Below are 26,109 nucleotides of genomic sequence, written 5' to 3' on the forward strand. Positions count from 1 at the left end.
AAACCATAGGTTTGTCTACAGGAGCTGTGTTAATTTGCAAATTTTCTTCTTATCAAAGGTGAGGTTTGTCTCACAACCTACAGTTTTTGCAGACTTTATCCTTTTATGAGTTTAATAGACTCAGCTGTCACATCTTCTTTTGTCACCCTAAAATTATGTACATCTGTCTCTTCAAACTGAGACTTAATGGCCAAAGTAACTTTTTTTTCTTTTTTTTTTTTTTTTTTTTTTTTTCTTTTTTTAAGTTAATCAGATTAAACAGACTTTTTCTAATACAAGGGGGAAAAAAAAGTGTAATAAACAGATAAAAATGTTTACACAAATCACAGACTGCACCAAAATAAGTTTCCACAGAATGAACTTATCCTGTGAATCAATTCATTACTTCATCATTCTAAAACATGAAATTGTCTGAGGAGAATACACATAATTATTGTGTTTTATTCTCTGTTGGGTTTTGCTTCTTCTTCTTGTATTGTTTTTTGAGGCAATGGAGTGGAATGTGTGAAGTTTAGGCTTTGGGTTTTGCTTCTTGCATTGTTTTTGTGGCAACAGATTTGTGTGTGTGAAGACTGGCAATTGGGTGGTGTTTTTTGTTTGTTTTTTTTGGGGGGGGGTGTTGTTTTGTTTTTGTTTTTTTGTAGGTTTTTTTTGTTTTTTTGTGTGTGGCAACAGATTAGTCTGTGTGATGTTTGGGCTTTGGGTTTTGCTTCTTCTTCTTGCATTGTTTTTGTGGCAACAGATTTCTGTGTGTGAAGTTTGGCAATTGGGCTGTGGGTTTTGCTGTTTCTTCTTCTTGTATCATTTGTGTGGCAATAGATTTCTATGTGTGATGTTTGGCAATTGGGCTCTGGGTTTTGCAGCTTTTTCTTGCATTGTTTTTGTAGCAACAAATTTCTGTGTGAAGATTGGCAATAGGACTCTGGGTTTTGCTGCTTCTGGTATTTCTGTGGGCAGATTGGCAATTGGGCTTTGGGTTTTGCTTCTTCTTGTATCATTTGTGTGACAACAGAATTCTCTGTGTGAAGATTGGCAATTGGGCTTTGGGTTTTGCTTCTTCTTGTATCATTTGTGTGACAACAGAATTCTCTGTGTGAAGATTGGCAATTGGGCTTTGGGTTTTGCTTCTTCTTGTATCATTTGTGTGGCAACATAATCCTGTGTGTGAAGACTGGCAATTGGGCTTTGGGTTTTGCTTTCTTTTTCTTGCATTGTTTTTGTGGCAACAGCTTTCTGTGTGAAGTTTGGCAAATGGGCTGTGGCTTTTTTTTCTTTTTCTTTTTTTTCTTTTTCTTTTTTTTTTTGTGGCAGCAGATCAGTCTGTGTGATGTTTGGGCTGTGGGTTTTGTTTCTTCATCTTCTCGTATTGTTTTTGTGGCAACATATTTCTCTGTAGTTAACTTCAGGCTGCTCTTCCCAGGGAGAGCCTATCAACACAGTGCAGAACCACCTTTTTTTGTATGTCTGCAAGAGTAGTTGTTTTACTTCCAAAACGATTTTTTTCTTCCAAATTTTGCCAGGGAGAACCATTTTGTAGCCATGGGTTCTTTTACATGCCATATGTCCATGCTACAAATGGGACATTGGTTTATCATCTCATCTTAAAAGACTAGCACCTTCACTAGCACCTTGACTATCACTGAAGTTCTCATGGAGGGCATCAGTAAAAAATTCTGATCCTGTGGAATTTGAACCTGTGGACACACATTTCCAAGCAAAATTTTACCACTAGGCCATCACTCCAATATACAATACACCCTCTGTTTTTCTGTGTGGATTTAACTCAATTTAAAAAAAAGAAAATAACAAGTAATATTACAAATACAAAAATTACACACACAAAAAAAAGTGAAAAAATACAGGCCCGAACATTAACCTGGCCTTTTCAGAATTTGTGGGCGAGTGGGAACCAAGAGCAGACACATTCACACAGGACCAGGACGCAACTTTATATTTTATTCTTTTGAGAAAAAAAATGTCCATAGAGATGACAAACAAGTACAACTGAAATATTTGTAATCACAATGCATGACATCTTTTATACCATAATTTTTTTTTTTTTTAAACAGAAAAGGAAGAAGAAACATTCAGTGACAAGTGACTACCATATTTTCCATGTTATAAAGCCCATGTAAATTGAAGCCACAAGCATCCATTTCTAAAGTTTTATTGTATTTGTGTAATTGTTTAATTTATTCATTATAATTATTTATCTAATCAAATTGCCTATCAGCTTGTTTACTTCAATGTTTTCAGCTACACGAATCAAAGACTGGCAAGTAAGTAGTTATTTTCAAATGCTACAGTATCAGTATCAGTAGCTCAAGGAGGCATTACTGCATTCTGACAAATCCATATACGCTACATCACATCTGCCATGCAGATGCCTGACCAGCAGCATAACCCAACGCGCTCAGTCAGGCCTTGAGAAAAAAAAATGCTACAATACCATACAAATTTAAGGAAGAATCTGCTTTGCAAACTGATACATCAATGTTATCTTAATCATATTATTCTGCTCAAATTATTGTATGATGAATGGGACAATCAAAATAAAACAAACCCCAATATCAAAAATGGTGTATCTGTTATCAGCTCATGTGTTTTATTTTCAATTACCTTGTTTTGACAGAACAGAAATCTGGGGAACAGGATTTTACATTCAACAGATACATTTTAGGCTTTTTTTTTTTTTTTTCTTTTTTTCCCCCTTTTGAACAGGAATGTTGTGAATAAGATTTTACAGCATTTTCATCTCTCACACAATCCACTCTGGGATCTTATCATCCAGGACATTATTAAAGAAGTAACCATTCATTTCTGAGCTTTTCGTAGTTCTTCCAAAGTAAAATTGGTGTATGTGCATACATTTCTGCGCACAAAAATTATTTTTTAGGTTACTTTTTTTTTTCAAAGAAAAATGTGTGCATATGGATAAATTTGTGTACATGTCTATAATCATGTGGTGACATTCAAGAACCTGTTTCTCAAGTAAAATATATGCACAAGCACGCACTTGCATGCTTGCCTGTATTTGTGCGGTTACATTCAAATGGTAGTTTCCAAAGTAAAATGTGTGCATAATCATGCATGCGTTTGTGTGGTTACACTCATGACGTATTTTGTGGGCCTATTCAATGCCTGGGCAAGTGTGTTAAGAATGATGAAATACAAAAATTGTACTTTAATTGCAGACTAAGTTTAGGGACAAAACAAAACTTGCTCTTTATGACCGAGACCTCAACAATAAAGGAGTTACCATGTACAGGGTACAATCAGGGTGATATATGTAGCACAGCTAATAGCAGAAACAGCAGAATGAGTAATCAAAGTTGTAGTGGGTACAGCAGTTTTCAGGGGGGGAAAAAATCCATTCTCTCTTTGTGCTTAACTGTTTGTTTTAACAGCATTCTCTTTATATTTTGCTGTTTGTGATTATGTATTTGCACACAACTTATTGCATGTCCTCAAAACTAATCTACCTCAAAATATTCACATGGTGAAAAATATATGCCTCTGGGGAATAAAAAAAAGTGTGACAAGCAGAGAGTATGTGTGCACTTTTGTATACATCTATACGAACTCTAACAGTATGTGCAGGGGTGTGTTCAGGCGCTTGGGTAAGTGTGTGTGTGTGTGTGTGTGTGTGTGTGTGTGTATCTGTGCTAGAATTGTTTCCAAAATTCAGGACATTAGCGGGAGTGTTGTATCTTAATCAATATTAGGCAAGTCATAAATGTAGTGTGACTGCCTTTTCAATGTCTGAGATGGCCCTTGTCGTCATCTGGACTTGATACAAGTCTCACAGATGATACACCCTGTGATCCTTGACACACAGCAGGCGAGATGCCAAAAATGAGTACAATATTATCATGTGACATTGATACAACCAGGTTATCTTAAAATCATTTTAATTTCACTTCTAGATCAGAAATTAAAAACACAAACAAAATGAAAACAACAAAAATGCACAGAAATAATTATAATAAAACAACCTAAAAACGAAAGCGAAGAAAGCAATGACAGTCAATCAGAAAGCTAGACATCAACACAGGTCAACAGAAAGCCACTGACACGAAGAGATTCAGGATGATTTTAATGAAATGGAACACACAAAAAAAATCACTTTTTTTCCCATATGACAGCCTCTACAGGTTATGTGTAAGTGGGTCTACATATTGTTTTCTTTTTTTCAATACAATAATCCATTTTATTGCTTCAAACAAATCCCTCTGCATGGAATCATGCACAACTATAAAAATCAAAATACAATGATGTCTGTGAGCACACTCTCTTCAGCTGTCTGCCCACCTTTCTCTCTCTCAATCACAAGCACTCAGTCACACTTACACTGTCACACTCCTCAGATGTCGTCCAAATCACAAGAACAAGGACTATGTCCTGGAATAATCGCAATTCTACTGGGGGGGAAAGAAATGTAAAATGAAATCCAAAAAGCTCTTACATCAACTGATGAATCAGAATGACAGACACATGAATGCTTCATAAAGCACATCAATTTCCTCTTGAAAGAACCCATCACAAATTTATCAAAAGCAAGAAAATATACACTTGACACCAATGGTTTTAACACCAAACTGGGGTGAAATGAAAACACCCTTTTTTTATCAACAGAATAAATTAATACAGACTATTTTCTTAACTTACATAAAAAAAAACTTGAACCATAGCATGTCACACAGTAATATCAATCTCTCTCTCTCACACTCTACAAAATGCAACAATGAGGAGACACTTTCACACTATGCCTCAGGGTAATGCATGTGGACACACTGTTGTTTGCTCAGAGACACCTGAAAATATCAACACTATGAAAGCAGAAGGTAAAGTTATAATTCTAAAATGTTGATCAGTAATGTTAAGCATTCCAAGATACACAAATCAACTGTGTGACTTTACAGCTTACACAAGAATATATATTAATGTTCGCTGTTAGAAGACCCCCCCAAAAAAAAATAATAATAATAAAAAAAATGTGCCTATTAGAGATTAACCCTTAAAGAAATAATTATGTGCCTGTTACAAATTAACCCTTTTACAACCTGAACATGAGGCAAGAGAACATTATTTCTCCCCAAAATCAGTTTCTCAAAAAAGGAAGTAACTTCATAACTGCTAGGGGAAATTAAGTTGACATCCAAATCACCTCAACCACAGATCAAAACATTAATTTCTGTTTCAGTAACAGAATCAGCAACCAATGACACTTTAATGGACAAAATATTTAAAATTTGATCACAGACAGAAGACAGTAATACAAAGAAGCAAACAACAGCGATTTTCAGGTAACAAACAATACTTTTTTCTTTTTTCTTTTCTTTTTTTCTCCTCAAATTCAGACCAGTTCACTTTTAAAATTCCAATGTAGCTGGATCAGTTTTTGCAGTTATATGTTATGTACTCCAGCTCATTTCAAACTTGGGGTTCAGAGTCTGTGTTAGCACAGTTCAAAGCACTGATTATAATGCACAGACATCTTCTACACACATGATACATCATGCATTCGGACTCTGTGAACTCCACAGTGATCACAATCACAGGTTCTGTCAGGCATGAAACTTAAAACAACAGTGAACATTATTTCCCTTCAAATCTAGGTCAGGTAAGTGATCGGCTTGACACCTGGCAGAACGCCATCAGTATACAGCTCCTCAGATGCCACAAGTTGACTTTGATACACTGCTGATCACAATGTCAACACCAAACTCTGCTGAACTGAGAAGCTGCTTTTCAGCTGTGAATAAACAAACTGATGGTCTGAGGTTTGTTTTGTTTGCTTTTTTATAAGAAAAAAGAAAAGAAAAGAAAGAAATGGACAATTCAATTCCTGGCCCCAAAGCAAATGATTTAAAACTACATAGTAAGATGGCAGCATATCTAACTTTAAGACAGAGCTAGAGAATCATGGAAACAGACACTAAAAGCAGCATGTAGCCCGAAAAGTAACATATTTGACATGGTCTGCATTGTACACTTAAGCCTCCAACCATTACCTCCAACAAACCAACAATCAACATTTTGTGATACCCCCTTCAACAAAGAGTGTAACAACAAGCACAACATTCTATCAAATTGCTCACATTTATAATACTTCCAAGTCAACATCAGTAGTCTAGACAAGTGCACAGATTCCCTTATGAGACATTTTGTAATTAAGCCAAAATGTCACTCAGGCAAAGAAAATAATGTTCTACTGCAACAAGCATCCAGCAAGTTTACTTTTGTTTTTTTTTCTTGTTTGTTTCTTTGAAAGTTTTCAACAGCCTTTTTTCAGGACATATTTTTTTTGTGTGATACTACTAAAATAATTTTCTTTCCTCAAAACGAAGCACTGTATTTTACAAAAGTTTCTTTTCTTGAGTCGGACAGTCTTTTGGAAACAAGTTTGCATGCCATTCTAAGATCATTGCCGATTCACATGAACATTTTCTACATCAATAAAAGCAGTACACGACTGCTGAAACATACTTATTTCATCATAAACATCATCACAACACACCACATATAAATATTTTCTTCTTTTTTTGAAGGGCACCATCTAAACATAAATTACCATGTATCAACCAAGTCAAATATAACAACAAAGCAAGACATTCTATTTCACACTCAGCACACTGTCTAAAAACGAAGTTTCCATCATTGAATGAATTAACAGTAAAAACACTGTTTAAAACATGAGCACCTGATATTCAAATTTCTATGGGTACCAGGGAAGCACAGTGCCAATATCCATACGGCCCAGGCTGTGCACATCCATGAGATGTACCGTAAAAATCGGGCTATTGAGCGCGTTGTTAAACTGCATCCACATAATTTTTAAAACATTGGGAACTGATTAAGGCATGAGCCGCAGTGGTTTATAAGCTGCTAATGTCCCGACACCTGATCATGGATTCATTCACTCCAAATTCATGGCCAGCAGCTCTGTTTTCCCTTTCAATGCCAATTCGATCGCCTTCAGTTTGAAAACTACATCATAAGCATTGCGTCATGTTTTCAGCATAATGGAAGCTGTCTGAGCAAGGGCGATCAACTGAATGTCTTAAGTGCATAAAGATATGTGTAAATTTGGAGGACAACATGTGAACAGTCAACACTAACACACTTTTACAGTGAATTTTGAATTCATGACCAGTCAAAACTTGTTTTGCAACCTCATGTGAATTTAAAAATAGACTGGAGACTGGCTGCAACACTTGCACTGACCTGAACGTGCCATCAGGAAAACCACATCAGAAAAATCCAATCTGCGTCATTATTTTAGCCGCAGGGGTCATAGTTGAGGGGAAAAGTTGTGCCCAACAGTCTGAATTTTATGGTACTTACTCCACTTTTGAAGACTGAGATGTGCGTATCTGATCATTTAGCCAACAACTACATGTGCTCAGCCGAGTAAATATCTCTGATTATCTTTTACCAATGTCAGAATCAAAAGTCTTGGCTTTGCATTGGTGAAATGTTCTTGTGGACACTTTGACCCATGATTCTGCAGAACCTCCGAACTAACAAACTGCAGCCAGAGAATCCCACAGGTCCACATTTACTGGAATAAACAGGGGCACTGGTTAGGTAAGTTATCTGTGCTGTGGGACATTGTACCCATCTCTGTTCACCTTTTTCTGGACACAAACATTTTGAAAAAGATGCCGAGATGATATCAAAGAACCTTCTAAGAGAATTGAATACAATGATGTAATAAAGACTTCTGCTCTTGCATGGCATGAGTGTACATTTTTGTTACATTTCTTTCTTTGATGGCTTAATTATGTATGCATTCATCTACATTGTTTGTCATATAACTGACTGATAATGAAAATGAAATTCAGTTACTTAAACAGGCAAAGATATCACCATTCATTATATCATGTCACATAAGGTTGTCAGCTGTTCAAAATTCAAGAGAACGATTTGGAAATCAATTGTCACAGCAACACGGTTTCTTCTTTTGCTCATGGTCAAATGAGGCATAGTTTTTATTCATCCTGTCTTGGAAAATATGGGTCTATAATTCAGCCACATATTCCCTATCTCTCTCTCATTTTTTCTTCTATTTTGTGTGTAAGCAGGGGAGCGGGGACTAATTTTGTACTACTCTCTCCCTTTCATACTGGTGTGCTTGTTTCAATACTGCTTGGCTTGACTTGACTATATTTTATTGTCACAGCATCAACATGCGTTGAATGGTCAATATCTGAGTCACTGAGTGACAACTACTTCACCCCTTTCAGGCACAACCAAGACACATCTGTTCATACTTCATGCTGGAAATCAACCACCCTCATCATCACAACTCAAGGCTACCATAACATCAAACAAATGGGGTCTGGTGGTAAACAGTAACCCCCCCAAAAAAAACAAACCAAAAAAAAACTCATAAGTTGTTGAAGAAAATAAGATTATTCACAATTTCTTAGTTACTCATTGCTCATCTGTTGCACGCAGCAAGTGATCTGGATGCTCGAACTGTGTTGAAAACAGCCAGCTATCCACAGACACCATTACCAGTGAGCAAATGACAGACATCGCTACAACAAAGCTAAAAAAAAACAAAAAAACATAGGGGACTATATTTTCCATCTCAGTTATCCGTAACAAAATATATACACCTTTAAACAACTGCAGTCCACACACAGTTTATCACACAGCTGATTCCCTGCAGTCCAGAGGCGCCCCCAAATCACATTTCCCATACTCCCTCACACTCCACCGGAACCCACTGCCCAAGCCCTCAGTCTATCTGGAGTAGTAGACACGGTAGTACAGCGTCTTGGACCGCCATAGTGAGTAGGAATTGTCGAACTTGAGCAGATAGACTCCACGTCCTGGGTAGACGTGGCTTCCGCAGTAGACCTCCTCGTGACTGTCACGGCGGTACACAGGGATGATCTCGTCAGTTGGGGGCTTGTCAACAGGAGCCTTGCCCCCTTTCTCCACATCCTCCCCTTTGTTGCTCTCTGGACAGTCATCAGGAAATGGGCACTCTTTTATATTTCTTTCTTCTTCTTCTTCTTTGTTCGTGGGCTGCAACTGCAATGTTCACTTATATGTACACGAGTGGGCTTTAACGTGTATGACCGTTTTTACCCCGCCATGTCGGCAGCAATACTCCATTTTCAAGGGTGTGCATGCTGGGTATGTTCTTGTTTCCAAAACCCACCGAACGCTGACATGGATTACAGGATCTTTAACGTGTGTATTTTATCTTCTGCGTGCATATACACTCAAAGGGGGTTCAGGCACAAACAGGTCTGCACATATGTTGACCTGGCAGATGGGAAGAATCTTCACCCAATCAGGCGCCGTTTCCAAGACTGAAAGTCCAACACTTTAACCACTCAGATATTGCACCCATTTTTCTTTCAATGTGCAGCATGTGTACGATCGAATTACAAAAATGATTTAACTGGTGATGAACGTCTCATTTTTTCTGAAAATTACTTGTGTCACTGACAATTCCTGGTCATATAGCGAGAGAAGCCAGTCATCCCATGTCCTATTGTTGTACAAAACAAAATTGGAAAGTGCAAATTATAAAACTGTTTTTATCTGTGTATAGGATCTGTATAAACAGTCAAGTATATATGCCTTCATTCCTAACGGAATATGCTGAAGTTGGCTGGTATACAATGTTATAAACTGAGTAAGACTGATTCCTGCAGAGAACACTGCTGACAGCAGTTTCACACACACACACACACACACACACACGCAAACGAACATACACAAACATACATGAACACACACACAAACATCTATCTACAAACCTTACTCTGCATAAGAAACAAATGTTCCCTAAAGTTTAAAAAAAAAACACACACATACTCGCACACATACACAGACTTTCAGTTCCATCCCTCCCTCACACTTACCAGCCTTCTCCTCCTCCTCCTCAAACTCCTCATCACTGGACTCACTGACGTGGACACTGACCGTGTTGCTGGGTGCTATTGTCCACTCAAAGTACACGCCAAACCCGATGTCGTAACTGTCTGTGGCAAACTCCCAGAACAGGCACGTCCCATCCTCATGGGTTGGCACTCGCACCTGGGGACATTGCGTTACAAGAGCTAATGAGCCATGGGCACATGCTGCTGGTGGAGGAATGGAAGGGGGAAGACAGGAAAGAGACAGGAAAGGAGACAAAGATTAAAAAAAAAAAAAAATTTAAAAAAAAGAAAAGTTTTTGGAAAGACCAAACCGTTAACAGAAAATAAGAGGAACGCAAATGGCAGGTGGTGTAAAATTCAGAACTGAGCTTACCAACAGCCCCAAAATATTTCAAAAACTGTACAAAAACAGATACCAAGTTAACTCCCTTGTATTCACATATATGACAGAGGTCTTCCTTGAGTTCCAGTGTGGCTGGAGTGAATGCAAAAGGGTTAAGTCTGCAATCCATTAAAAAAACCTGAAATGGGCTAAATCATGAACAGCATCACTCCAAAATAATATTTTACTGTCAGAAACTGAAGCATGAAAGTTCACCTACCCAGAGCTTGTGCCCAAAGTTTCTATTGGACACATTAGCCTTGAATCATTTCCACCATTTCATATCACAACTTATTCCACTGTCTGGGATTATTCATACTGTAAAGGCTTTAACTCACTCCTGTCCATGAATATCCAAGTTAGATGCACAGCAGCAAAACTACACAATCAGTAAACGTTGTTGTTTTTGTTTTGTTTTTGGGGGGGTTTTGTGTGTGTTTTTGGGGGTTTTTTTAGTTGTTGTTTTTTTTCTTTTTGATAATCTAAACACTCTGAACATTCAATAGCAACAAATCCACTGACTTGTACTGTTATGCGGCTGACCAAATTTTAAAGAACTGTTTCCCATTTTTCAACAAAAGACAACAAAATTATTGAAACAATCTTCTAAAATCACACTGCAAAGTACCTGTTTTTATATTAACTTTAAATCTTGATAATTTGTTAGTTTAAACTGAGAAGTCAAAAATCATTTTAAAATAGAAAACAACCGTGGAAAAGGGGAAGCAAATCTCGCCCACCACCCCCTTTGGTGAATGTTTTGAAAAAAGGAATTTTCTTAAAGATACAGGCCTACTGCTCCTGTTGTTTTAGGTTTGTATAGTAGATGATAATGTAAACATTTCTGGCCTCTGATGTATGTACATCTAGTTTCCCTTCTTTCCTAACAATGCTCTCTTTCTTCTTTGTCTAAATAGTTCTCCGAGGACAGGACTGTTAAGGTAGCCAAACATCACTTTCACAAGCACTGTCTGCCCCCTCCACTATCAATAAACGCTACATCTATAGTACAACATAGAATTTTGCAAAAGTCTAACCAATGCTGTTAAATCCCTGTTATTTCAACTGCAATGAAACTGATGGAAACAGATTCTCTACACTTTGCTGGATAAAATGAATTTCTATAGCTTTTATTTCTACATCGAGCAAGGTATGAATAATGAACCAAAAATAGAGATCTGAACAGAATGAAACAAGACTGTAAACATTAGTGAAAGGACTCAACATTCAAAGGAGTACACCTTAAAAAGGTTCAATAACTTTACAATACACCATACATAACATATATCAGGCTACTCAATTTTCAAAAAATACCATTTCTTAAAACGGAACCAACAATAAGAAAATATGATGAAAAAGCAAAACTGCACTCCACAGATAATACTGGTATCCAGCAGTAAACTGAAAAGAATGTGAGAATGTGCATGTCTGCACTGACTGTACTCATGAGTGTGAATGTCTGCAAGCATGTGTTGTCGATAATATTAAGTGTATGTGTAAGTGTGTGTGTGTGTGTGTGTGTGCGCGCGCGTGTGTGTATATGCGCGGGTGTATATGCATGTATGTGTGCATAAGTAACATCCACAGAAATGGAAACCAATGACAACCAACCCAGAACTAAGCAACAAGATTTGATTTGTTATGAAAATTGTGCCAACAGATTTGAACCTGATACATAGCATTTATAGGCAGACTGACTGGTGTATGGTCTAGACCAAAGCAGATTGTGGAATAAATCCAGAACACAAAAACCTCAACTGTCAACATGTACTAACTTGCATAAACACATACAGTCACACACACACACACACACATATATACACACAAATCAAAAACATCCTTACACTCACTGACAAAAACAATTACACATACACAAATACACACACAAACATCAAAATCAAAAGCATTCGTGAAAGATACTCACTGTCACAGTCTCCCCAGAGCCTATCTTTAACACAGAATCCTTATCTTTACGGAGCGAGTCCTTGAACTCTTTAAAGTCTTTTCGGGACCACATGGAGGCCGCCGCTATGGAAGGCAAGCCGTCTACAACACCATCCACAGAACAGACAGAAAGAAAAAAGCATCCAATGAATAACCATGACTCAAGCGATAACATCAAGTCACAAGCAGGAGGAGAAGGTAGAGTCCCTCTACCAAAGAAACATCAACCGATAAAATAAAACAGAAATACAGAAATAAACAGGTGGATGAAGACAAGACTGAAGCTGAAAGGTAAGCAGAACAAAGTTAACCATCAACAGGGCAGTAAAATGTGGCCAATTTGTGAACACAAAGTCTGGGGTAAGTTTGCCAACACATACAACTGAAGAAGCAACTTATTTTCATCTGATGTAAAGGAAAGAAGAATGCCGCAGTTTCACAAGCATGTTCATGCCAAATTTTCTCAGAAATATTCATAAATATCTTAAAGTCGTAATTCTATAAGCCTGTTCACGTCATATCTGCTATGTCTGGAAGCATGTTCGTGCCATATCTTCTTGTCAACAGCATGTTCATGCCATATTTTGTGTCTGTACAATCAACTGCAAGTACAACAAAAGCAGCCAATGTGCATAGAGGTCAGGGCAACAGTTCTTCATGCACAGAGAGTGCATCTTAAATTCCCCATGAAGTGGACATGTATCTTATGCAACATAGCCAATATCCTCCTGCACATCAGAGTGCACTCTCAACCTAACAGATCACAGATGTTTTTAATTATTCCCAACAAAAAAGTATGGATCTGAAAGCAAAAGAAACAAGAAGACTCATTAGAGTTAATCTGATTTCACTGTTGCTGAAAACTGCACTGGGCAACATAAACTGTATGCTGACTGCTGACTGATTGGCTCACTAACAATTCCAACAAATGTTGTTCTGGACAACCAAGCTGATATTTCATTCATGAATAAAACAATCAAAACTGCTCAAACTAAATTTGACAAGACCAGTTATATGACATGTGCTGATCTTTATTATCTTCTCTCATCTGAACAGTGCAATACACTTCTGAGAAAGTGTTCTTTAAATGAAATCTGCATTTGCTTACCTGAAATATAAATGTTCAAAAAAAAAAAAAACAAACAAAAAAAAAAAAAGGCAGATCAGGTAATTTATGTGAAATAAAGTATGCTGACTCTGTGTTTCTATAAATCTGAGTTTGAAAATATACATCTAATCATCACCTACCTTCTTTATTTTATCTAAAAACTTTCGCAATAGTTCTAACCATGACTATTGCTTTATCTTTTCATGCGCTCAACTACTTTAAACTAGAGTATCCATAATCAAACCTCTATAACAAAACCTGTTTAGTCATCTTTCAAATTAAACGCCTCTCTAAAATTCCAGTCAATAATCTTCCTCTTTCAGTCCTCACTTTCCCCAAACACTCCCTGTTCATAAATACCCTTCCTGACCCATATCTTACAAACATTCAGCATTTTCCTTCATCACACACACCCCTACACTTTGTGCTCACAGATAAGCTCTGCACAACAACGGCTAGCCGTTCACCACAGCACAAGGAAAAGACAACAAAGATCTCAACAACGCCAGTCAGCCCTGGGGAGGAGTGCAGTAGGCCAAGGCGGGGTGACGACCACAACACAGGAGCCCACACTCACCGTCGCAACCGCCAAGGAGGACACTGAAATTACATTTTCTTTGCATTTGCGCAGACCGTTTTTGAACTCCTTCACATCCTTACGTGTCCAAAGCGAGGCGGGCACGATTTCTGGCATGGGTGAGGCCGTGGCTGAAAGCATTCCACACAGTTAATACCATCACTTCACTTGACCTGGGATCAACGTCGCACAATCTGCACAAGGAAGAAAAAAATGAAGCGATGTTTCCCAGAGACAAGGATGGTTTCACTCCAACCCTGAAACTGGCTTCTTTTTTTTTTTTTTGCTTTTCCTCCAGCCTGAAGATACTACATGCTGACAGTGATAGGGTGTGTTCTTCAACACAGGAAGGACAGCTAAACTGTAATTTTCTGTGCAGAAAGCAAAGCAGGCATGCTTCTTGAACAAGTAAGCTAAACTGGTCATGAAGGAGTACAGGCTAAATTATCATATCAGAATAAAGGAATCAGTGGCACACGTCACAGAGGTTTTTAATCTCCTCCAGACGAAGCACTGGTTTGAAAAATCTGTAGAGAAATGAAAATGTGTAATTTATACTGAATGGCAAGTGTTTCATAGTGATATCTGTATGCATGAAATAAATTAAAGCAGTACTGTAACTACAGAACTTAGGTCATATTGTTATAATCTCCACTTATAATTTACAGCTCATCAACCAATGTAATTCATTTTGAATAAAACTATGCTTACAAATAGTATAATATCTGAAAAAGGTTATCACAATATATCATAATTCAAGTTTTTTTAAAAGTAAATAGAGATCATACAAGGTACAAGACCTAAAGTGATATTCAATTTATTCACTGCCCAACTCAGATCTAAATGTGTAAAATACTGCATAAGTAGTCAAGGTCCAGGTATCCCAAAGACCACTATATGAAAAAGAGAATAGTCCAACTGACAGTCCAAATTAAGATCCAACATTTCATAAAGTGGAAAGGTGGGTGGGTTATGGTATGCAGAAGACAGAACATTTTTCTTATTCACATTCATCTATCAGTTTCCGTCATATGTACTTGGCTGAGTTTATAATAATAATAATAATAATAATAATAATAATAGTATTTATAAAGCGCTGAATCTTGTCTTAAGATCTTGGCTAAAGATCAAATCATTCAAAACAACAAACACTACTCTTTCTGTGTGGGAAAACTGTAAGCCATGTTCCTAATAACTCAGTAAGGTAGATAACTTCTAAATTCACGCAACTAAGATGGAATGAGATGGTTTGCTCTTCATTTTTTACTCTCACTGCATTCATTTTGGATCGTCCACAGACTTACTTTCAGAATAACCTCTATTCAGCCAGTTTCTTCCCTTGACTTACTTTCAGAATAACCTCTATTCCGCCAGTTTCTTCCCTTTTCTTCTGGTGGGTGTTTTTTCCCCTCTGCAGGTAAAAGGACGGACTACTTTCCACAATCAGTCTGACTCAGTGTCCTGCTTTGTTCTTCCCCGCCCCCTCCCATTTCATCACCTTACATCAATACATAACAAATCCACTGAACCCCTCCTGCCCTTCTATTCCCACCTCTTTCCTCTGATTGTATTGTGTGTATGCATGTGCAGCTCTCTACAAGTATTAAAGTGAAAATCTCTCTTTCTCTCTCTCTCTCTCTCTTTCACACACACACACACACACACACACACACACACACAAAACCAGACATGAATTAATTCAATATAACAGGGTGAAATATAAAATAATTTAAAAAAAAAAAACAATCTAAACAAGCAACCTTGTCCCATCCCGCCACTCACCTTCCTCACCACTGTCCTTGTCACCTGCCCCATCAGATGAGCCCTTGTCCCCCACACCTGTGCCCACTCCGTTAGCCAAGGGGGCAGGGGGAGGGGCGTGGGAGGGGCTAGAGGTGGAACTTGATGTCACGGTGCTGCTGGTGTTGTTGCTGGCCGCCTGTGGATCTGGCTGCTGTTGTTGTTGTTGCTGCAGCTGTTCAAACTGCTGCTGCTGGTGCAGTATCTGCTGCTGGTACACCTGCTGCATGTACTGCTGGTAGTGCTGCTCCTGAAGGTGTTCTATCAACGCCTCTTGCTGCACACACACCACATACACAAATACATACACTGAGGTCATCAAGGTGAGAAACAGTCCAAAGTTTTTCATAAGAGGGGGTTTACAAATATCTCTGGGGAGAAAAAAGAAATGTATTCAGATTGACCATCTCCAAAAGGAGACATATTTGGAGGGAAATTAAGAACTTTCTTTGGACTGACCATCTCCACTGAGTGATAAGAAACTCTAGGGAGAGCTGGACAGCACAAGGTCTTCAGAGAAGAAGTCCCCCTCAGTCAAGTGTTTCGGCCCTTAACTCCTTGCACACTAAGGGGGCTGGGCTGCACACAGGTCATGACTCCAGGATGCCCTTGTATTGCCGCCGTCTTTTTTTTTCTCCCCTGGTCCTCAGCAAGTTCATACTAGCCCCTCCAGGGTGGTCGCCCCTTCAGGACTAAGTCACCTTTTCTGGAAGACTTTTAACCACTGAGCCATCGCACACCGAGTTTGACTATGGAAATTGAATCCTTATGCAGTTTACTTTCATTCCTCCTTGACCAGATCCAGCTGGAATTCTTTTCTGCTGCTTCTTCCATTGCCTTGACAGCCCTTGTCCTCTGCCAGAAATCAACAGCTGTTTCATGAGGCTGATGGCAGATGTGCTCACAAACCCTCTTGCACCAACCTCTATGGCAAAGACTTTGGCTTGAAATCCAGATTCTCTCAGGCTGCTCGCTAGACTTGCATACTTCTCGGTTTTGTAGATGTGGGTGTCCTCCATTCTGCTTTCGTATGGCACAAGGAGCTCAATCAGAATCACTTGTTTTGTTACCTTTCAGTGGAGTACTATGTCAGGTCTCATGCTGCTCTTGCTGATGATTTCCTGGTGTTTCTTCTCCTCTGGTAGGTCAGCTGTGCATTCCCAATCTTCGGCACCATCAAGCAGCCCACGCTTCCATGCTTTGGATGTTACAGCTGTTACTGGCCAGACTTTACTACCTTCTGCAGAGAGCAACTCTACTGGAACTTCTGGTGGTGTGGGGGCTCCTTGGACAGTGCTCACCACGTGTGCAATTTCTTATAGCACTTGGTTGTACCTCCATGTGTACCCTCTTTGGCTCAACACCGCTTTGCATGAGCTAAGCACATATTCCACTATTTGTTTGCCATGGCCGAGTGGGCATGCAGGATCCTCTGCTTTCCCCCATTTCACCAAGTTTATATTCTTGGGAATGAGGTCGTACACAGATCTTAAGATGAAGCTGACCCACAGAGGGGCCATGTTCCACATGTCGCTCCAACTGAGGCTCCTTTGGAGTGCATTTTCCCATGCTGTCCATGATAGCAGGTTACTATGCTATGACTGGTCTTAAACATGAACACAGTATTTTTAGAATAAAGTCATCATTTAACCAGTAGAGTGCCTTTAAGATGTCAGCTGATGTCCTACAAAAAGTGTTGCCATAGTGTCTCTAAGACGTCCACTTATGTCCTGCATACATTCCGATTTTTCCTTCATTGGAGTTTGGTTCAGTTCACAATTCTGAACAGTTAGTTTGATGTGTCTGGATTATAAAAATACTATTAAAAGAACATACATCAGGTAGAAGACCCCTTTCTACTTGATAATTTGCTAACTGACCACGTGATACACGCATGGAAAAGGGGGCTGCATCATGTACAAAAAAAGGCATTGAAAACTGCGTCCAGTAAAGCAAATAGTCACAGTCAGCAGATTTACACAATTTGGAAAGCTCTGCTTGTGATTATGGACAGCTTTCACAATGGAGAAGGATCTCTCGACTAACATTTGGTTTGAAAACGAAGGTGATTGACAACAGTGATGAAACTGACAGTCCATTTGATGGTAATTCAGTCCGTCCATCCAATCAGACAGTGTTTTTGAGCAAGTGGCTATGACAAACAGAATACATACAGTGAGCGTTGGATGAAGAGGAAGAGAGGGAGAGGAGTGATGTAAGACGATGGGACAAATGCCAGCCAGAGGTCATCAAACGGGGGTGGCTATTGGGAAGAGTGTGCTTACATTTCAATGCAGACTGTAGAAAATCGACAACTGCCAATGCTCCACGATTTTCACAAAATGCAGGGCTGAACCTGCACTGAACATGAAACATGTGCTTTTTGTTTTCAACGCAGTTAAGTATGTGTAATTAAACTGACAACAGGCATGCTATTTCTAGCTGTATTTTGTTTCTTTTGTTTCTTTTTTTTTTTTTTTTTGCTGCCCCACCATCTGTACCGTTTCAGTAGCATTATTCCCATGCCACTCATTTAGATTCCCCCATACACTGCCCCACCCGGGTTCGTCCGTCACAGTTCCAGCGTCGGCAGTACACAGGGAACCATCGATGTTAGGTCACCAGGAGGCCACACACCAGAAGAAACCCTGCACTGATGCCGAGCCATTTTGGTGGTGTTCAGTGGTGCCTGTTCTGATTCAACGTACTTAGGCCACCATCTACTAAGCCACCTACTAACGACAAATAATAGCTTAGCTGCGGAGCCAGACTGAGTGACCGTCCCCCTGCACTGCTGCTGAGTCATTTTGGTGGTGTTCAGTGGTGCCTGTTCTGATTCAACATACTTAGGACACCACCTATTAAGCCCCCTACTAATGACAATAATGGCTAAGTCGCGGAGCCAGACTGAGTGAGCGTCCCTCTCAGAGTGGAGACCGCCACCACATCCCTCAAACAACAGCCCCCCATGAATGTGCCGACACTGAAGACATTGAGAGGATTCACCCCAAGCGCAGAAGTGGAGGGGTATCGAAACTGAGGTCACCATGAGAGCAGGGCATGAAAGGCCACAGACTCTGAGACTGTTTTGTTTATATTGATGATGATGGAGGAGGAGGAGGATGACTATGACGATGCTGCTATGGCAGTCCATTCTGGTTTGGAACTGCGTGACAAGGCTGTATTCTATGCTTCCTGTCATAATGATATCCCGGCGTTAACCTGGCCCAAGAGATATAGATACCTGCAGTGTTGGTCAGGTAATTAGAGCAACACACCCAAATACGCATCCTTGAAGTGGATGACACTCAACTGTGTGGTCCCAGTCTCCCCATTTAAACCCAAAGCACACTCAACTCTGGGTAGGAGCCGGCCATGGGTCGAAAAACCCACCTCCACTGGGATTCGAACCAACATCCTCTCAGCCGTCAGTCCATGATGCTAACCACTCCACCACAGCAGCTGGTTTGTTTCTTTTCTTTATGGATGTGATTATGTAGAGGTGGAAATAGACTTTTTTTGGTTGCACAAAAATTATTATCTTGACTCTACATGCCTGAACAGTTATCTACAATCAAATTGGGGGGGGAAAAAAAGCCCAGCAGAATCTACACTCATTTTCCTACACAAAAACATTTACTTTCTGTATCGCCCATAGCTTTTGTGCTAGAATTTTTTGTGATTTATTGCCCCCAAATCCTCAAAATTCACTGGCAAGGGGAGAGCACATTTTTGGGTGTGTTTTTTTTTTTTTTACAAAACTTCCTGGCACTGAACTGGTTAATTTATGTAAACATTGCAAAAAAAGATATCTGAAAAGTTACTCAAATCTAGATCCCACTTAACTCTTTCCTTTCCTAGCTTGAATGTTCTTGTGTATGACCTAGATATAATATGCACATGTCTACTTATGTGAAAGAATGAATGTTGGTTTTTTTTCACAATTTTGAGACAGTCACTAACCGCACATGGTACACCCAATGTCAGTAAGATCCTATGTCACAATGATGGACACATGCTTCTCTGTGATTATAAGTTTATGGTTTTTTTTCCAAAAAGACTGTTGTGTTTGTGCTGGCTCCATTTTCTTTTCATCCCTTGTTTGTAAGGGGAAAAAAAACTTTACAATGTCACAGGATTCAAGGGAAAGTGTGGAAGAAAGACAGTCTTCTGCTTTTTATCATTTTTTAATGCAACCCTAGCACAGAGCAGTACTGACCAGCTGTGGGTTGTAGGGATACTGCTGTTGAACATACTGTCGGAACTGGGTTGCCGTCTGTTGATTCAGAGCTGCTCGTATCTGCATTCTGTAAAATTTATATTAAGAAATAATGAAAATAATGATAAAGGAGAAATAGACTTATAATTTATATCTAAAGACGATTTATCATATAAAGCTGCTACGTTGAAGGTGCATTAAGGATCATATCACTCAAACACACACACACACACACACATGACAGACACACAAGCACAAGCACACACACACACACACACACACAAGACATGGGAAAAACTGTGACAACTCACTGCTGACCTTAACCTGGCTACAAACGAGTGTGGATGTTACATAAGGCAGAAATTACCAAAAACTGCAGAAAAGTCATTGAGCAGATCAGACCATTTACTTTTTCTGAGCATAGAGAGACTTGCTTATTTCTAATTCTAATAACCCCCTGGTATGTTGGAGAGACCAGAGAATCAGAAATGATCAACATCTAATAATCTGTTATATCAAGAAATGCAAGAGTTCTTAATAATCTGTGTGACACTTTCAAGGCATCACTTGATAACAAACGCAGCATTCACTTTCAAGCCTTTTCCCCCCATCATGAATATAACCGCGCTTTAGGGGTAACTGCATTAATCAGCAGTCCAGCCAGTGCTTCCTTGCAAATGGTGACTGTCTTGAAGCATATTGAAAGCAATATCTCAGCAAGTTTTGGCTCGATTTTGATGTGTTTTCTGTGCTTTATAAGGTTTAAAGTTGTTGAGCTTGTCAACATGGCTCCAGGACATATAGCACAGAAGAAGTGGCTAGAAATTTGGATGATTTTCTGTACAATATCAACAACTGCAACTTTAAAACAAGAGAGAAGAGGCCTTCAAGACTCACTTGTGATACACTTAAAAAAATATATAAAAATCTAATCGTTAAAATGTGTTCTGTATTTGTTATTATAAAGCTTCGGGTTAAATGAAAAAGAAAAAGAAAAAAAAGTCCTAACGGCAGACTTGAACCCCGCGTGTTCGGATGAGGAGAAACTGTCTTATCCATTACACTATTGTGGCTTCTTAACTGACGTTCAAAAATATAATATTTAAACATGCTTTTTTTAAAGGGCGATATATTGATTACGGTATTCGCAGTGAGAACTCTGTTCAAATCATATTATTCTGGTGTATCTTGGGCATTCAAAAAATCTTTAAGGACAATTAAAAATTCCTTTTAAGTCCGCGGTAAAGGAGACGTGGCTATCGCCGCAATCACACTGCAACATTTAGCCGTTTTCTCTGGATCTAGATAGATGTACAAGTTTAGTTACACGGTCGATTCAATTTCTCTTTTATGTTCATTCTAGTTTTATAGTTTCAAAGCTGATATGAAAATTGAGTATTTTGTTAAACTAATAACATGTACAGCCAAGTACAAGTACTTCTAAACGTTGCATGAAGTGAAAAGGACTTCATTTTGAGAAAATTCAAGACTGGAAATTTTTGCGTTTCATCAATTCAAGGGTATTAACTCTCATGGTTTATTATTTTTAACTATGAATTCCGACTGATTCTATGGACATCTTTATGGCAATTTGGGGCATAATCCAGTTAAGTGATGAGGCGTTCACAAATCTTTCTCTGAATAAATATTTAACGGTCTCCTTCTCCAACTTTCCATCACATGTTATCGTGTATTGTCCATTGAATATAGGATTGAACGGGCAGGTCAACAACTTGAAACAAAATGGTGTCGTTTGCGTTCGCGAAGAATATGAATAAGTATAAATATGTGTATGCAATTGATTTTTGCCCATGACCTTCAGGGCTCAGCCAATAGATCTATAAAGTCCACTCGTCGTATTGATTTTAGTATTTTCCAAAAAAGACCACTTAGGCGAATGAACATAGTGAAAGCCCTGTACACTGAGAGTAAAACACACAAGCTTTTTATGTATCAAGTATAATTTCAAAATGTAATATCTAAGATGAGAAAGATCAGTTTAAAGCAAATTAAGTCCCCTAGCATTAATTACAGATTAATTTCCCTTTTAACTATCTGCACCAAAACGTTTGCAAAATAAATAAAACTTCCATGCTTAGCAAAAGAAGTTCCTGTTTGAACAGAAAATGATAAAAATGACTGCTCTTGTTGTTGTCAGAATATCATATCAAATTCAAAGTGCCAAGTTTATAGAATAAAAAAATAATGATAATAACAGTAAATGCAGTTTGCATATAATTTGGCTTCTTTTTTTTACTTTTTTTTTTGTGCCCATCCCAGAGGTGCAATATTTTCTTTAAACAAGATGACTGGAAAGGACTGAATTTTTCCTATTTTTATGCCTAATTTGGTGTCAACTGACAAAGTATTTGCAGAGAAAATGGCAATGTTAAAGTTTACCACAGACACACAGACACACATACACACACACACAGATAACCGAACACCGGGTTAAAACATAGACTCACTTTGTTTACACAAGTGAGTCAAAAAATGATAGAAAACTAAAGTCATGTTGTTGTTGATCACCAAAAGCAATTCTGGTTATCTTGATGATGATTAAATATTTTTACAGGTAAACTTTTGTGATGTAACACTGTATGATAGTATTCGTGGGAGTGTGGGAGGTGGGAAGGTGTGTGGATGGGGTGTGCATGATTGTTTATATGCTTGCACTATCCCCATAACAATAGGGCGAACAAATAATTCTTAGTAACAAAATTTTAGGACAAATTACACAGAAATTAAATATATAGGATGAAAAAAAAAAAAGAAAAAGAAAAACAGTTTACTTAACACCTAAATTACAACCGACAGTAACGGAAAAAAAAGAAAAATAATGTGCAATTACACATACACTCACACACATACTTATAACCAATATAAGCCAAACACCTACTCTTGTTCATGCTGGCGTTGCTTCTCAAGCTCCTGCTGTTTTAGGGCTTCTTCTTCTGCCAGGCGACGTTGCCTCTCCTCTTCCTCCTTTTTCTTTGCTTCCTCTGCCTCTTGCCTGCGTCATCATATCACACATGAACTGTTAAAATATGTGCTCCCCCAAACCCACAACCAAAAAGTTATTTCTCATCATTTTGACTGTCAGTTTCAAGAAATAACTTCCACGTCTAACTATGAAGACTACTCTCTCAAATACCTCTCCCCTATCTGTGATCATTAGATGTATGTGTGCGTGTGTGTGTGTGTGTGTGTGCGCGCACATGCGTGCATGTATGTGCATGCATGTGCGTGTGCATGTGTGACTGTGTGTGTGTGTAGGAGGGGTGGGGGCGGGGGGGGTGCATGCAAGCCTGCATGTCTGCACACATGCATTGGTCTGACTCTTTCAATCTTTATGTGTCTAGTATATACTTCTCTCTTTCTCTCCACAGTATTTCTCTGCAGATGATTTATTTCATGTTTTTCTGTGTCACTACTAGTCTTTGTGCATTGCGATTTTGTGTGATAATGTGTATGCCTGTACTATGTACATGTCTCACTAATTCTAACAGAACATAAATAAATACATCCATTCATTTACACACACACACACACACACACACACACACACACACTCACTGTTTCCGCTGCGCCTCTTCCTGCTCAGCGTGGTGAGCCTGTATGTAGGGTCTGAACAGGTTGCTCCGTTTGTCCAGCTGCTGAACAAACTCCCTCATGGCTTCCTCTTTGCCCATCTCCCCAAGGGCCTGCCATGCTTGCCTGCACATCACACCCAATCAATATTCAATGAAATCAACATGTTCACGCAACAAGGCTAAATCAGTAATCAAATCAATTAGTTTACATGCATGTATTGCAACTGTGCAAGGAGTCAGGGTGGTGGCATGGATTGGTTCTACCATATCTAGAATGTAGTTTGGACATTCACTATGCTTGCCCAAACCTGTCAATTTGTCGGGGGGGGGGGGGGGGGGGGGGGGGGGGGGGGGGGGTTGTTGCTGTTTTGTTTTTTTTTTGTTTTTTTTTTTTTTTTTGGTTTTTTTTTTTGCTTGAGTGGCAAGTCTGGTTTCACATGCAGGCAGGAGTCTTGGTGTCACATTTGTATAAAACTGCATTATCATTTATTCATTTCAGGTTCTATGCGTGCAGATCAGGGATGGCAGATCAAATGTTAAACAATCACATCACAGCTCAACACAACAGCCAATGGTCGCAACATAAAGTGTTCATCTTTAGTGTTTGTGGGATGCAATTAACATTCATTTCCTGACAATGTATATCAGGGCTCTGGCATTCAGTACAACTACTTTTGTAAGTTTTAATGTGCATTTTAGGCATCTGTATGCTGTGTTTGGGTGTGCCCAACCGATTTCTTTCATAGGGATTCAAATCTGAATCTGTTCATAGCATTTAATAGCAGACAGGAAAAGTGAAACCTATAGTTCTAGTCACTGTCCCCAGACATTCTTCTTTTTGCTTTTGCTTTTTTAATTCTCTGTGTGTGTGTGTGTGTGTGTGTGTGTGTGTGTGTGTGTGTGTGTTTCCTTTTTTTTTTCTTTTTTTTTTTTTAGGCAAAAAACTGTTTCTCATTTGACTCAAAGCTGAAATTAGAATCGCAGAATCATACAACTTCATGAGTGTGTTCCTATGTCTGGTCTGCACACAGACCCAATGTGCAGGCCAAGCATGCTCTTACACGCATTTGTGTGCATGCTTGACTAACAAGTGCACCAAAACTGCAATTATTTCTGAACATACCTTCTGTCATTGCCTACGACATCTAGAAATCCCACATCTGGCATAGCCTCTGGGGTGTACTTGCCATGAGCCACCTGTTTCGTGTATGCCACAAAGTGCAGCTTGTCTTTGTAAGACAACTGCAATGCCTTGCCTTCTTTCTCTGCAACAGAAAGATACTTATATTTATAAAGTTACAAATATTATAATTTTCATCAGTAACTGAGTAAACATATACAGCTTAAAAAACAAAACAAAACAATCATTAATGATTATATCAACTGAAATGAATTCAGTTTGTGGTGTTGCTTTTTTGTCTTTTTTTTTTTTTTTTCATCCAGTAAGCAACACAAAGAGGAAAAAAAGTGTCCCTGCATCATTAATAAATAAATAATGCATTAACTTCAAATGGTGTAAATGCAAGGCTATTTCCCTATGGACCTGCCTTGCACTTACATTTGGTACATCTGAAATAAACATTACACTTACATGGCTTTTTTTTTTTCATCAGTTTATTTCATAAAGAATGTGAACTGAGTGGGGGTTTTCATGTGTGTTTTTTTCCCCCACAATGGATACCGATACTAGTGGTTGAGACACAGAGAGAAGGAGACATGGATACATGGAGAGAGAGAGAGATGAGAGGGGGAGAGAGAATGACAGACAGTGAGAGTGGGAGAATCTTTATATATATACATACATTCTTCTTCTATCATTATTATTATCATTGTTGTTCTCATCATCTTGGCTATAATCAAATGCTCTAGTAAAGTACCAAGCGGCATTGTTCAATTGTTCTGCTTGTTCAGCTGTGATTTAACAGTTAAATACAAAATAACAAATCACATTTGCAGTTTTCCCCCAGATCACCACTGCATAGCATACTATTCTTAATCTGAAACATTTTACTTTTACTTTTGTTCACAGTGCTGTTACAAATTATGTCACCAAAAACACAGACTGACCAGAAGACAAGACTGGAATATCAACTGAAATCTTGAACTTGAAGTGTCCACTGAGAGCTCTATCTCAGCAATCTAAAACAATTTTTAAAAAGGTAAGGGGGGATGGGGGAGGGGGAGGGGGCATTCTCTCACTGTTGCTATGGACAAACAATAGCAATAGATAGTTTGTCAAAATGGTGTACAGATGCATGTCACCCCAACACCACCCATGACAGCAGAATGCTGTCTGATATTATTTCAGTTATGATCTGTTGTATTCAATTACAACAATACAAGCGTTCCAACTAAATGAGCTGGGGGGTTTTCATGTGCAAAAACTAAGTTGTGTAACCATGGTCTGTCTTCATAAATTGATTTTTCTGTTTCGGGTCCCAATACAAAGTTAGGGCAATGCTCGACATGGGTTCCTGACTAAACACCCGTTTCTACGGTCTGTACAGGCACAAGAAAATAGTCTTGACTGATAGCTAGTGATACACTGATATGGACTTGAAACGTTATTACCGGTTGG

At 38.8% G+C, this 26,109-nt stretch overlaps 1 protein-coding gene across 1 annotated transcript in view; it reads right to left on the reverse strand.

Annotated features, from left to right (window-relative positions):
* Nucleotides 1-1,936: 1,936 nt before the first annotated feature.
* The window catches only part of LOC143296719 (Golgi resident protein GCP60-like), a 24,638-nt gene continuing 465 nt past the window's right edge, over nucleotides 1,937-26,109 (reverse strand). Inside the window, exons 2-9 of the mRNA XM_076608775.1 lie at nucleotides 24,655-24,796; nucleotides 23,515-23,655; nucleotides 22,838-22,951; nucleotides 19,939-20,026; nucleotides 15,702-15,996; nucleotides 12,215-12,336; nucleotides 9,891-10,065; nucleotides 1,937-8,975 (exon numbers count right to left, since the gene is read on the reverse strand). Coding sequence (XP_076464890.1) covers nucleotides 8,755-8,975; nucleotides 9,891-10,065; nucleotides 12,215-12,336; nucleotides 15,702-15,996; nucleotides 19,939-20,026; nucleotides 22,838-22,951; nucleotides 23,515-23,655; nucleotides 24,655-24,796 — 1,298 coding nt within the window. The 3' untranslated portion in view covers nucleotides 1,937-8,754. The remainder of the gene's footprint in view (nucleotides 8,976-9,890; nucleotides 10,066-12,214; nucleotides 12,337-15,701; nucleotides 15,997-19,938; nucleotides 20,027-22,837; nucleotides 22,952-23,514; nucleotides 23,656-24,654; nucleotides 24,797-26,109) is intronic.

This window comes from Babylonia areolata, chromosome 21, assembly GCF_041734735.1.
Source record: "Babylonia areolata isolate BAREFJ2019XMU chromosome 21, ASM4173473v1, whole genome shotgun sequence".
Lineage (NCBI taxonomy): Eukaryota > Metazoa > Mollusca > Gastropoda > Neogastropoda > Buccinidae > Babylonia > Babylonia areolata.